We start from the raw sequence: 15,095 nt of genomic DNA on the forward strand, positions 1-15,095 counted from the left end.
AGTTAGTGACAAGTATTCTTCAATAAGAAACTCTCACTTTGGGGAAATAGTGAAGAAAATGATAAAGTTCCACATTTTTAACCCCAGATGAGAAAGTGTCAGTTCTGTTCGGTGAAGGGACGGCAGCTACATGTATCTGCCTGCCACAGCCTGAGGGACTCACTATCACATCCCAAAATGCATAGATTTATATCTAATTGTATAAAATTGTATTGTATCGTACTAAATATGAATTGTGATATTGTAATGTATGTACTGTATGTAAATATTTTGTAAAATGCTTTGGCAACAACACATTTCTGTTCATGCCGATGAAGCTGTTTGAATTGAATTGAATTGAATTGAGTTAATAAGATGATATCTAGAATCCATCAGAGTTCTGCAGTGAATCCATCTCGTCTCTTTGTCTCCTGACAGAGACTCCGTGGAGACTCGTCGTCCCTCCTCCATCCGTGTGTTTCCATCTACAGACTCGTCCTGTCGGTGTCACAGCTTCAGCTGCAGGTGATCACTCAAAACTACTGAAGGAGACAAGAGGACAGCTTCTTCTCCTCCTCCTCCTCCTCTCTCCTCCAGTTATCCACCTCTCTTTTCTCCCAGTTTGTCTCCATCAGTCGTCTACGTTTACGTATAAATGAATCTGGGTCTGTGGTTAAATCGTCTGAGCAGCTCTGAACCGTTTATTAACCCTGCGTGGAGCAGAGCTGCAGTGAACAACAACAGACTCCAGGTCAGTTCATCCAGATTTAGATCCAGAAAAAAAACTGTTTTAATGTTAAAAAAAAAACAAAAAAAACCCTGATGGTTTTATCTTATTGAGTCTGTTTTAACCTTTTAACCTGATCTGGTTTCATTCTGCACAAAATAAGAACTGCATGTGATGTTAACGATTATAAATGAAGCACTTTACTTCTTAAAACAGTTTTTTTCTGTGATTTCTATGGTTTTATGGTTTTTGTGTTCATCTCTCTATGTTATTGTTGTGATTGTCATTGTGAGTTTCGCTCTGCTGGATGATAAAACTGAACTGAACCGGCTTCATCTGGACTTTTACACTCGGTGGTTAACAGAAATGAAGTCGGATTAAATCAGAAACTAGTGAATAAAGACAATAAAGTTCTAATAAACTCGAAGCTGCTCTACATTTTGTCTTCAGCTTCTCTCTGTGATGTCGACATATTGTCTAAAAGTTTCCTCCAGATGTTTGACTCCAGGTGTGCGCTCCAGCTGTGTGTTTGTGTAGTTTGTGTAGTTTCTTACCAGACACTCCAGCAGCCGCGCCGGCCGGGCGATGATGATCATCAGCTTCTTGACCAGCTGCGTGACGAAGGTCACCTCCACACTCTCTGAGCGCTCGTGAGCCTGAACACACAACAACAAAGTGTTAAGATCAGGACCAGAGAGGTCACACACTCATCCCTCTTTATAATAATAATTATAATAATATTAATAGATATCCATTGTTAGGTTTATTGGTTTACAAAAGCAGAACAATGACAGAGAAAATATAGTTAAAGAGCGAGTAGGGAAAGATAATTAGGTTCCTGTGGAAAGTAAAAATTCCCTCAGACTCTTTTTAAAGATGCAATGGAAGGAGATGGAGCTCAGTGATGAGTTTAATTCAGTCCAGAGCTTGGAGCCTCTATAAGTAATGTTGGATTGATGACTTGATGTTTGGGAAGACGGTAAAAATAAGCTGTTGTTACTAAGCCTCGTTTGATAGGAATGAATATCTGTAGTCTAGTTTAGTTTAGTTTATTAGTTTAATAGGGGACAATGTGCAATTACATTAATCATTTAAAGGAAAAAATGAAAAGATGGTTGCACCAGATTTAGCTCCCAGCTCATTTCCATCTGCAGCCCCTAGTCGGAGCAAAGAAATGATGAAAAGTAATAGAGTAATAGCAGACCTTGTTTCCTGTTAATAAACTTATGGATGAAGAGGCGTGTACTGTATGTTGATGGTGCATATCTAGTCTATTATTCTAAATGACACTTTTAATAATTCATCATCCTGGTTTTTGACCTTGGAGCCGAGAAGAAACATGTTTCTGTTCTGTGTTTGAGGACAAAGAGGACGGAGGAGTCGACACCTGAGAGGTAATCTAAATCACACACACACACACACACACACACACACACACACACACACACACACACACACACACACACACACACACACAGACACACACACACACACACACTTCCTCCTCCTCGCTGCCTGAAATCCACCGTGAAATGTCTGTCAGTGCCGGAGACGACAGAGTAATTTACCCAGCAGCCCCCTGTCACCCACTGGAAACACATCTGCTGCAAAACACTGGACCAGGACAGTGTGTGTGTGTGTGTGTGTGTGTGTGTGTGTGTGTGTGTGTGTGTGTGTCTAAAGTGGAAGCCGTAACAATTACAAACCACCCAGTGTAAAACATGTTTCATTCTCAGGGGGGTAATGTATGTGTATGTGAATGTATGTTTATTTATGAATGCTGCATGTACGGTATGAATGTATGTATTTATAATGTGTGTGTGTGTGTGTGTGTGTGTGTGTGTGTGTGTGTGTGTAACAGAGTGCAGGCGGTGGTTCATAAACAAAGCGTGGGCGACGTGTTGCTGTTTGTCTGTCTGCAGGGCCCCGGGGCCCCCGACCCTGAATTATTTATAACTGTAATGAAACCTGGAGGGGAGGAGTGTGTGTCTGTGTGTGTCTGTGTGTGTGTGTGTGTGTGTGTGTGTGTGTGGTCTCTGTACTGTATGTGAGGCTAGATCTGCATTAGAGTGAGTCTCTGTGTTAAGCGTGAAGGAGAAGGACTGAGGTGAGTAATGGACGACGTGTGACTGTGCTGCAGCTAATTAACCAGTCAGAGTCTCTGTATTCACCCTGCATGTCTAGTGTGTGTGTGTGTGTGTGTGTGTGTCTGTGTGTGTGTGTGTGTGTGTGTGTGTGTGTGTGTGTGTGTGTGTGTCTGTGTGTGTCTGTATGTGTATGAAACACAGTATATAACACTCATTCATTGTACCTTGTCTCATTATCAGCTCATAACAAATTCACTGAATTAGCATCGAAGCTACTTTGGAAAAACTCAATGACACGTTTCATCCTGTTGTTGTCGGGTATCAAATGTTCATATATTAAAGATTAATAATAATAGTCTTTAACTTAACTTTAACTATTATTCTTATTCTTTAATACATGAACATTTGATAAACGTCGCTCATGACCCGACAACAACAGGATGAAACGTGTCATTGAGTTGTTCCAAAAGAAGCTTCGATGCTAATTCATAATAATAATAATAATAATAGAGCCGCAACAATTCATCGATTAATCAAACAATAAACGATTATTAAATTAATTGTCAACTATTTTGATAATCTAATAATCAGTTTGAGTAGTTTTTTTTAAAGAAAAAAAGTCCAAATTCTCTGATTCCAGCTTCTGAAATGTGAATATTTCTGGTTTCTTTGTTCCTTTATGACAATAAACTGAGTGAATGAAAGAATAATAATAAGATTATCAATATCTAACCTGTCCAACATCTGGATTCACATCAGCCTCTGAGGTATTTAATGGAATTTATTTTGTCAGGTTAATAAAGTTTTGATGTTTTTTGATTTTTTTTTCTGTTTTATTTGTTCATATAAAATTGTCCAGTGTCACAGCTCTGAGGTTTGTTCATCAGTTAAGATGATGAGTCATTAACGACTTCATTCAGTCATTAAAAACAAATGTTGATATTTTTTCTATTACTGATTTTAAAATAAATCTTTGTTTCTCTCTGTTTTTATCACTAAACATTGAAAGAATAAACGAGTTAAGGTCCAAACTAAATATCTAATAACATCCACGTGTTTTATACTGAAAAGCCTGAACAGGAAGCTCTCTCTTCCTCTCATTGGTCGATCAATATAAACGGTGATCTGTGATTGGTTGTAAGTTAATGAACAAAACAAATCTGCAGACAGCGGTGACATCACCTCCTGAGGTCTGAGCCAATCAGAGAGCAGCGGTTAGATCCAGATGTGTTTGACCTCCAGGAGTCTAACTGGGCCCTGGATGCAGGTTGTCATGGTGACCGCCAGGCAGGTCACTGTTAAGGCCGTGACAGGGATGGATGAGAGAGCGAGAGAGGAGGTGAGGAGGACGAGTGGCGGAGGTGAAGAGAGAGAGAGAGAGAGAGAGAGAGAGAGGAGGAGGAGAGGGTAAAGGTGGAGGAGAGATAAAAGTCAGAGAGGAGGAGTGGAGGAGAGGATGAAGGAAAGGATGAAGGAGAGGAGAGAAAGAAGAGGAGAAGAGAGGAGAGGAGGGAAAGAAGAGGAGAGAAGGAGGATGAAGGAGAGGAGAGAAAGTGGAGGACAGGAGAAGAGAGGAGAGGAGAGAGGGAAGAGGAGAAGAGAGGAGGAGAGAAAGAAGAGGAGAGGAGAGGAGGAGAAAAAGAAGAGGAGAGGAGAGAAAGAAGAGGAGAGAAGAGAAGAGAGAAATAAGAGAAGAGAGGAGGAGAGAAAGAAGAGGAGAGGAGAGAAAGAAGTGGAGAAGATAGGAGAGAAAGAAGTGGAGAGGAGAGAAAGAAGAGGAGAGGAGAGAGGAGAGAAAGAAGAGGAGAGAAGAGAAGAGAGAAATAAGAGGAGAAGAGAGGAGGAGAGAAAGAAGAGGAGAGGAGAGAAAGAAGTGGAGAAGATAGGAGAGAAAGAAGTGGAGAGGAGAAAAAGAAGAGGAGAAGAGAGGAGAGGATGGAGATAAGAAGGGAGGATGAAGGAGAGGTGAGGATGGAGGGATGAGGAGACTTGGCCTCCTGCTGCTCTGTAACGGGGTCATGACACCAGGAGGAAAGAACAGACGGATGAATGAATAAATAAATAAAGGAGTGGAGGTAAAAGAACAGAGGGATGAAGACGAACGAACGAACGAACGACAGCAGCACGAGAACAAGTCGACATCTGTCCAGATGTTTCCTTGACGACAGGTGAGTCACCTCGTTAACGACGACCTCACTTCAAACCAATCAGAATCAATCACAAATGAAATAAAATCAAACAATGAGCTCATTAAAAAGTCTGAATTATTAATGAGCTCATTACGTATGCAGCTGTGACATCATCAAGAACAAGAATCCACAACAGGAAGTTACAACTTCTTCGCCATCGTCATCGTCTTTGTGTCAATAAAGTTCAAATCAAACTAAAATGGACTCAACTGTAAAGTCTTCCTCCTGCTCCTGCTCCTCCTTCCAGCTGTGAGTGAACACCATCCACTCCTCCTCCTCCTCCTCCTCCTCCTCCTCCTCCTCCTCCTCCTCCTCCAGCCTCCTCTGCCACGAGATGAGCGACATGTTTCCACGGCAACGATGCTGCTGCAGCTGCTGCTTCTCTCAGTGTTTCCATCAACTACTGTACAACCTCCTCCTGCTCCTCCTGCTGCTCCTCCTCTCCTCTTTCTCCTCTCCTCTCCTCTTCTTTTTCTCCTCTCCTCTTCCTCCTCTCCTTCTCTCTCCTCTTCTTTTTCTCCTCTCCTCTTCTCTCTCTCCTCTTCTTTTTCTCCTCTCCTCTCCTCTTTCTCCTCTCCTCTTCTTTTTCTCCTCTCCTCTTCTCTCTCTCCTCTTCTTTTTCTCCTCTCCTCTCTTCTTTCTCCTCTCCTCTTCTCTCTCTCCTCTCCTCTTCTTTTTCTCCTCTTCTCTCTCCTCTTCTTTTTCTCCTCTCCTCTTCTCTCTCTCCTCTTCTTTTTCTCCTCTCCTCTCTTCTTTCTCCTCTCCTCTTCTCTCTCTCCTCTCCTCTTCTTTTTCTCCTCTTCTCTCTCCTCTTCTTTTTCTCCTCTCCTCTTCTCTCTCCTCTCCTCTTCTCTCCTCTCCTCTCCTCTCTCTCCTCTCCTCTTCTGTTTCTCCTTTCCTCTTTCTCCTCTCCTCTACTCTTTCTCCTCTCCTCTCCTCTCCCCGCCAAAATAAGAGTAAAAACCGGCTAACTCCGCCCCCTTGGTGATGTCATCGCCATCTTCATCTCCTCGTCTTCCTCCAGCAGCTGCAGCTCCGGCGTCGGGAGCTTCTCCTCCAGATGTGTTCAAGTCCCGGTTCCTCTCACCGTCCAAAAGCACTTCACACACACTCACACACACCTACACCTACACGCCGACACACACACATTCCTCTCGGCCAATCAGAAGCAGCGGAATCCTCTTGACTATTGGAATTCCCCGCCCCTCATCCCAAAATCTCCTCCTCCTCCTCCTCCTCCTGTTCGTCTGGGGGAGTCATCCGTCAGCCCCCGGTGACCGCTGGAGTGTGAAATTAAAATCCTGGAGAGAGCGCGCACGTACGTGTGTGTGTGTGTGTGTGTGTGTGTGTGTGTGTGTGTGTGTGTGTGCATGTGTGTGTGTGTGTGTGTGTGTGTGTGTGTGTGTGTGTGATGGAGAGATAGTTTGCGTCCCAGTAGAACAGAAGGTCGATACGAGGCCGCTGGGAGCCGTAACAACCTGAGCTAATAGAGATGTCACCGGCACACACACACACACACACACACACACACACACACACACACACACATGTAAATACACTCCAAACTGTCCCATCATGCAACGCTGCGATTAGCGTCTAGCGGTGATAAACAGCCAGCTGTGTGTTTCTGTGGAGGAATGTTGCTCGGTTTGGACGCCGCCGCCGCCGCTGTCGTCTTTGTGTGTTGGTATGACATCATCACGCGGCGCTGATGACTGGACAGGAGGAGGAGGAGGAGGAGGAGGAGGAGGAGGAGGGAGGTGAGTTGTCTCGTGGTTAAACGACCCGTGACCAGCAAACATCACAGTCATGATGTCACATGACGTCTTTGATTGACGACTTCACAAACGTCTGCTTCTTCTCTTCACGTTTGTTTAGTTTGTTCTTATGACGCATTATTCATATTTTTGTTTTTCACATTATTATATATTTCTCTTTCCTTTTTAACCACTCATCCATCCTGCAAGATTTTGCTTTATCTTCATCCCGGCCGCAATCAGACTCTTTACCGTCCTCAGCTAACGGCCTGTGCTGCTGCTACTGACGAGGACCTGTGCAATCATTTCTATCGATCTGTTTTATAAGTTGCTATTTATTTTATTTATAGTCTTTTATCCAGTCTTTTATCTTTTATCCAGCTTATTATGCACTTACACTGTGATTTTATTCTATAGCTTCACTTCTACATTTGTTCGTGCTCTCACAGTACAGATGTTACTGGTTCAAAATTGCGGGGTTTTTCCTGCACTGCAGGATCGCGTGATCGCGTGACTTTTCACCACAACTGTTTTCCTCTAGGTGGCAGCACCGTACTAAATACTGCTCAGACGTTTTGGGGACAATGCTGACAGCCTGATAGCCGCGATTAGGAGTGGCGCTGTTCATGATACAGAATACAAGAGGATGAAAGGAGAACTAGCTGCAGACAGTAAATAATATAGTAGCCTCGTTTTTCAATGACAAAATGTAACGACGGCAGCTACAGTAGACTATAGCCCACGTCTCACTCTCTTTTTTCGGTCATCTGTCTTGTCATCTCCAAAATGTGTTTTTAAAATGAGCCAACTACACTACTGTCATTACTCTCGTTTTTATGCAGCATATCAGACAACATACTAGTGTACTCGTTATTGCCAAAATGTCACATAATTTCTCACAATATAAATAGGTCAAATAAATATTTTTGTCCCGTGCGTAATTGTCAAGATCCGCATTTCGATTAAACTCGCCTTTCTTCTTTTGTACGAGTTGTTGGACAACTGCATTTTCATTTTATTTACTTATTTCCCTGTCCTAAGACATGTTTATGGATACACAGTTGAACATATTGTCATTTTTCCCTCGGCATTTTCCCTCACTTTGCTGAATATCTGTTGATTCATGTCATAAACACGAACATTAAAAATATCTGGTGTTTATTAAAAATAGCCTACATGTTGTTCATTCAAATCAGTTGTTGTTCATTGTAGAAAAATAGGGTATTAATACGGTGATTTATATACAGATATTGATCGCGCAGTGTGACCACAATCAATCACTACGCACGGAGGAGTGAGGGACATTTGAAACAGCTGTATCAATCGTCCCTGCAGGGACTACTGACACTTTAACCTGTTTTGCCTCTAAAATTCAAAACTATGACATTTCATAGTTTAGGACCTGTTTATGTACGAATTCATCTGTTGTTAGGTCATATTATTATTGCATGAAACACACAATACAACTTTTGATCACAAAAAAACTACCGCACGTAACATTTTACTTTCCGTAGTAAAAAACAGGTTCGCGCTAATAACTTTTGAATGGCATGACGTAATTTCACGAGCTTTCCCAGGATTGGTCGGTGTTGAGTGCTGAACATAGTGACAAAATCTGACGGCTCAAGCTTGTGTGGTTTTCGAGGAAATCGCTGTGTATCAATCGTCCCGTGTATCAATCGACCCGGCTCTCCCCTACTGTGCAGTAGTGCCGCAGATTTCTCACTCCGCACCTTGTTTGAGAGTGCAGCTGGATGATTTCTTGTGAATGAACGGGTCTGTGTCACTTTGGGGCTGGGCGATAAAACATAGGATAAATAACTTTCCCTCGATAGAAGACGCTTTCTCCCCGGCTACGTTGGTGGAGATCTCCCACACAGTAAAAGATTTAGGCAACACATTCTTCCAGCTGGCTGTTTTTCTTCCAGTTACAGAAAGTAGCCTATGTGCAAAGTACCACATTAACATCTCTATTCATATAACGCCCATCGAAACAGCTGATTTACATGTCGGCCGTATGGCGATTGGCCATTCACGCGGCTTTGTTCTTGGTTTCGGCCAATCAGCTTATAAGCACATGGCTAATTATCAGCTTTCAACCAATCGCACTGTTTTAATGTGTGTGTGTGAAAGTTATTTTCTTTAGTTCATTTTCGTTTCTTTTGGATTTTTTTTACAACAATGTATCAATATAATATTGTTTTCGTTTCATTTCGTTATAAAAATCAATCCCTTTTCTTTGAAACAATGAGATTGAGCAGCTAAAAACCAGACCAGTTCAACTGTAGCGATTTTCATAACACTATCGCTCCGGATCAGAGGTACTAAGATGCTGATTATTAACTCAATAAACTCAACCATGGCTTGTCTTATTGTTAATCTGAACGCACATGTATAAAGGGCAGAGTCAAGGCAGCAGATAAATCACAAAACATCAACGCGTCCGTGAGCGCAGCGCACCTCATTTTCTCCTGTGAAGAAGAAGAGAAAAAAGAATGAATGTTTAGGTTTATTTAGAAGAAGTCTGATTATGACTGCTGCTCTGGATCAGATTATTTGCTCATAATTCGGGTTATTTTCAAACAGTGGCCAAACAACAGATCAATTAATTATTATAGACTATATTTTCCATTTTTGCTAAGCGGTTTGTTCTGAATTAAATAAAATCAGCAAACCTGGCGTGCTCAACTCAAGGTATGAACGGGTGAATCGGGTGCCAGTCCAAAAAAATTCAAAGTCAAAAAACGCTGAGGACGGCTGATTGCCGAAACGCGTCCGTTTCTCGCTGCCGAGCAGTTTTTATGAATTAAAAAGTGTTTAACTTAAAGTGAGTGCTGAATTAAATAAAAGCCTGTCCCATACAGCCGCGTGTGTTACGACGTGTTTTGTTGATGCTATCATCTTTGCCTTGCGCAGATGATCCTTCATAATTTGTGATACATAATCATCAAGTCATAAAGCAAGACAGGCTTTATCATATTACGATAAAATGTGATTTAGGCAGGGTATACAGTAGTTAGTTCTAGTTTTATAGCCTAGAGTTTAAGCTGTGGATTACTGCACAGATCACTGAGTCATCCGCCTGTCGTCCTCCGTTCTCACAGATGCCACCTGGCGGTTGTTTTGGCACATTGAGGCTTTTCATTAAAACCTCTTGTCTCGCCAAAGAAAAAAAATGCCTGAGTCTTGTGCCGTCTCGCGTGGACCACGCGTGAAGTCCGCAATTTTGAACCAGTAACATCTGTACATTGCACACTAGGCTGGCTTTGCAGTGTAGTGTGTGCTGCCTCATCTGTGTTTATCTATTTATTTTATTTTATTATGATCTAGATCCGACTCTCAGACGTAAAAGCCGGTGAAAGTATCTGTCACTATTATGCAGATTTGTCCTTTGATGTTCATTCACAACCATCATTACTACTAGAAGACAGTTGGAGTTAAAACATTCTTGTTCCTTTTCTTTTCCTCCAATCATCAACTTCAACGACACAGTTTTGGTTTTTGCTTCATAAATCAAAGCTTCCTCCTCATCACTGTAAATAATCTATAATCTTATAGTTGAACCATGATTGTTGTGTCATATCGAATTAATACGGTCAGTAAAATCACGTTATCCTGTAGCTGCTTGATCCATTTTCTGATGCTCTGAGATTTATTTTTGTTTCGTTATTAATTCTGTATTTGTTCATTGGACTGCCTTATTCCCAATAAAGAATTTAACACAATAAAAGATCTGAGACCACGAGAGAAACTCTGACAGAAGTGACAAGGACAGACTGGGGGGAGGTGAAGCACAGGTGCATTATGGGTCATTGTCCATCATCAGGAGTTTCTGTCTTTCTTTCTTTTTTTTTTTTACAATAATTTGGAGTCTCAGCTCTTTTTTTATATATATATTTTTTGTTGAACTTACTCCTCCATGAGTTTTTTAAAATCTTATTTTAATGCACCGAGTCTCTGATGTGAATTCAGAGTTTCAAAATAACTTCCTCTCTCTTCCACATTGAAAAAAAAAACAGTTGTGTTGTTGTTGTGTGAGCAGAAGTTAAGAGTTTTTTTGTTTGGTTTTGTTCTTTTATTGTTATCTATATATTTTGTGTAATTTCCCTGCGATAAGTTTTCTCTTATAGTTCTGCTTTTCTTTTTGTATGACATTATATTTCACTGTAGGTGGAGGCATCTACTGTAAAAAGCCCTTTGAGTTTGTAAATGAACTGAATTAAATTGTTCCTTTTATACTTATATAATAAACTTAATAACTGTGCAGAATGAATGTGAATCTAAGTCCACTTACGTCCTGCAGCAGCTTCTCCAGGTTCTCCTGCAGCTCGTAGAAGTAGCGGGAGGTGATGAGGCCGTCGCGGCTCTTCTCCAGACAGTCTCTGCTCAGCTCCATCAGCTGGTGGTGGATGAAGCTCAGAACGCCGTCCGCCAGAGGATACACCTTCTCTGGGGCCGAGGACGACAGCAGCTCGGCCAGGCGCTCCTCCATCTGAGCCGTGGCCTGAGGGGGAGGAGGAGGAGGAGGAGGAGGAGGAGGAGGAGGAGGAGGAGGAGGAGGAGGGGGGGTGAGTCACACAGTGAGAAAACCCCTTTAGATTAAAGCGATAGTTCAACATTTTTGGCAAATTGGCCCATCACCATAATCCCTATAGTCATAGCAGTAGGTTCGTTACCTTTAATTGTCGGTGCAAGCTATTTTTAGAACGGCGGAGCAGAGCCGTGAGCTGCTCAGAGCTACGCTACGGAGGCTCATTATGGGATTTCTTTGGTTTCCCTCATCAAACTCATTAAATACACAATCCAACAACTCCACAACGCTCTGGTGGACAAGTTGTGAGCTGCACATTCACCACGCTATGAGATAATAACACAACGTTACCACACAGAGTTGTTTTAGATGGAAATACAGAGACTGTTGATGAAAAACTGTCACTGAAGGCAACGTGCATCAGAGGTTTTGCATGAATTTCCCTCTAAAACAACTCTGTGTGGTAACGTAGCGTAGCTCTGAGCAGCTCACGGCTCTGCTCCGCCGTTCTAAAAACAGCTTGCACCGACAATTAAAGGTAACAAACCTACTGCTATGACTATAGGGATTGCAGCTGCTTCAAAGTAAAAGCCCCCATAGTAAAAAGAGAACTGGTCCTGGAGCAGCTTGTCAGGTGTTAAATATTTCAAAGTAAAATGTAAAAATCTGAAATTTGGTTTTTAGCTGCAAAGTTCGGAACATAATCAACAGTTTTTTTTCCCCCTCCCTCCTCACGCTAATGATCAAGTAGGCTACATCTGGGGTATTTTATTCTCTACAGGAAGTGTGTGTGTAGTTAACTTAGTACAGACCTTGGGGAACCTCTCCTTGTACACATGGTTCATCATCACGATCTCATGGTCGAAGGAGATGGGCGAGCGTCCGGGGCTGAAACACAAACACACACACACACACACACACAAACCAGGTCAGATGAGTCACAATTACATCCGGTTTGCCTGTCCACCTGCTGGCTTACACCAACATCCCTTGCTTTTTCTTTTAGTTTTCAGCATGTTTTTATTTGAACTTGAATTATAAGTATTTTAAACTATTTATTGCACCCCGCACTTTCTTTCTTTCTTTCTTTCTTTCTTTCTTTCTTTCTTTCTTTCTTTCTTTCTTTCTTTCTTTCTTTCTTTCTTTCTTTCTCTTCTCTTGGATACTGTATGTTTGCCTTTGTTACTGTTTTAATGTATGTGTTATGTACTAGTGCGTATGTCTGTATTACATATACAAGGCAGCTGTTACAACTCCCTTGTCCAAGATAAATTTCCCCTTGTGGGACGAATAAAGTTCATTTTGATTTGAAATAAGAAATAAAAACAAGCAATTAAATCAAATAAACTCTTAATTTGTTCAGTTGTTCACCAGAGTTCACACTGGGAGGTGGCAAACTTCAACTTTTTAATGTATTTTGATGAATGTTTCAGTTTGTTTTATACAGAAATCGGTTGCAGGTTCATTCTTGTGTTTTTACTCAGAGGTTTCTGTGATGGGACTTTTATTTTGAAGGTTCATTATAGTGTAATAAACGGTCAAACTGAATCAACAGACTCATGTGGTTTGTCGTCGACTCGGCTCAGAGTAAAGAAGCAGCGTGTGTGTGTTTTATTTCCCTCAGAGACGAGGCGACACACACACACACACACACACACACAGACACACACACACACACACACGCTGACGGGACCTCGGGGTCTTCATCATATGTTCGTAGTCTCCGGTGTGAGCTGGTAACCGTGACGACCTGTGGTCACGCACGGCTGCACACACACACACAGAGCAGCACAAAGGTAACACATCTAAGGACCAGAGAGTGTGTGTGTGTGTGTGTGTGTGTGTGTGTGTGTGTGTCCGTCAGTCCTCAGAGAGTCTCTTCCATCAGGAACAAACCTCCAAACCTTCACCTCCTCCTCCTCCTCCTCCTCCTCCTCCTCCTCCTCTCTGACCTTTCAGTGTGTCCCTATCAGGAGAACAGGCAGGTGACAGCCAGTCTGTGTGTGTGTGTGTGTGTGTGTGTGTGTGTGTATTATTGTGTTGTTCCCTCTAAATATTGCAGGTGTCGTCTCAGTGTCAAATATCAAACATTTATTTTCTCATTTTTGTAATAAAAACTCATTTTTCTCCTGATTCAGTTTTAATATTTCATGACGTTTCTTTAGTCTGTGGAGCTGTAAACTCTGTTTGCTGTTTATTACTGTCACTGACAACAAACTAACAGATGGAGACGATGTGATGTGAGTTTCTGCAGCATCAGCATCAATTCTGTTTCAATATAAAAATAAAGAAACAATAACCAGAGGAACCTTTTGCTTTTCAAAAAGAACTGCAGCTAAACTGAATTAAGACAAGTTAAGATAAACTAGGATTAGTTCGTCCTTCATCAATGAGGACTTTTGCAGTTTCTCAGCAGGAAAAGGCATGCAATTTAATACTAAACACAAAAAATGTAAATTAAAAATCATAAATACAATATAATAATATTATAATAATGAGATAGATAATAATTTACTGTGCATTCACAAATAGATACTGTTGTTAAAAATAATCTAAATCTAACTCAATTGTATCATAATAATAATAGTATTTAGAAACTAGAACAAAGGACGGAAGAAGAAGCTTTTTACTGAAGCTGAGGTGAAAATATGAATTTGGGTCCAGATGTTTGGGTGAGTCATAGGAGCAACACACACACACACACACAGACTGAGCGATGAGGTAATGCTGTAAGTCATCCATCGGCAGCTCAAAGTCCAATTACCTGTTTAATAGAATGAGAACGTGACACATGGAGGCAGTTTATCATGACACACACACACACTGTGACAGCTACACACACACACACACACACACACACACACACACACACACACACACAGTAGCTGTAATACATCTGTATATACGTATATACATATATACATATATATATACAGATATGCAATGTCAATAATAAGATATTAGCCAACAGTTCTGCTGCTATTTTATTCCAATTCTCTTATTTTATTACATATTTCACTGAGTTTATTGCACCTTATTTAAAATCTGGTGATGCAAACAGGATATTATATCCATATATGGTATTCATGTAATTGTGCTTTTTGTTTTTTTCTGTCAGTTTTGATTGTTTGTTTTCCTTATTTCTCCATATTTTCTTTTTTTTTCTACAACATTTTATTGAAAACTCAATTAAAACAATTTGAAATAAATTCTTTTTTCTACTACCTCTATTTCTATTGTTACTTTATATATTTTTTTCAGATTTTCACTGTAATTACTTGTGACAAATACATTTGAACTGAACCGAAAATGGAGTAAAAGTCTTTTAATGTGAAACATTGAGCCAGTAGAAACAATAGAAATCAGTGAAGTGAAGGAAAACTGTATTTGTGTTGGATTGAACACACACACACACACACTGTCGGTCAATCACAGGCTGAACTTTAAAACGTGTCTTTCCTCTAGTTAGTTAGAGAGGAGCTGCTGTCAGACTGAAGGTTTCCTCCGACAGAGACTGATCCTCCGCCTGCGGCCGTCATCACCTCTCTCATTTCATTTTATCCTCATCTTCCTCTTCTTCCTCTGAGTGATTCCTCCCGGCCGCTCGGAGCTCTAAACCTTTATTAAAACAAAGCTGCGACGGCGATGAGGATGAGACAAAGGCTAATTACGGGGAATAAAAACCGGCCCGAGGCGAAAACCGCCTGTCGTTATTTTGAGGGACGACGACGTCGCAGGAGAAGTTTCTTTGTGTTTTAGTGTCTAAAAAAGTTGCTAATGTGAAAAAGAAAGAAAGAGAGAGAGAAGCGGAGAGTATTATGGGAT

The 15,095-nt window shown here is 41.2% G+C and overlaps 1 protein-coding gene across 1 annotated transcript in view; it reads right to left on the reverse strand.

Moving 5' to 3' along the window:
- Nucleotides 1-15,095, reverse strand: part of mast2 (microtubule associated serine/threonine kinase 2) — a gene marked incomplete at its 3' end in the record, with an annotated part of 193,126 nt that overhangs the window by 21,085 nt on the left and 156,946 nt on the right. Inside the window, exons 10-12 of the mRNA XM_083970964.1 lie at nucleotides 12,083-12,158; nucleotides 11,034-11,243; nucleotides 1,261-1,362 (exon numbers count right to left, since the gene is read on the reverse strand). Of these exons, the coding sequence (XP_083827090.1) occupies nucleotides 1,261-1,362; nucleotides 11,034-11,243; nucleotides 12,083-12,158 (388 nt within the window). The remainder of the gene's footprint in view (nucleotides 1-1,260; nucleotides 1,363-11,033; nucleotides 11,244-12,082; nucleotides 12,159-15,095) is intronic.

The sequence above is a fragment of the Trachurus trachurus genome (assembly GCF_905171665.1).
Source record: "Trachurus trachurus genome assembly, chromosome: 4".
Classification (NCBI taxonomy): domain Eukaryota; kingdom Metazoa; phylum Chordata; class Actinopteri; order Carangiformes; family Carangidae; genus Trachurus; species Trachurus trachurus.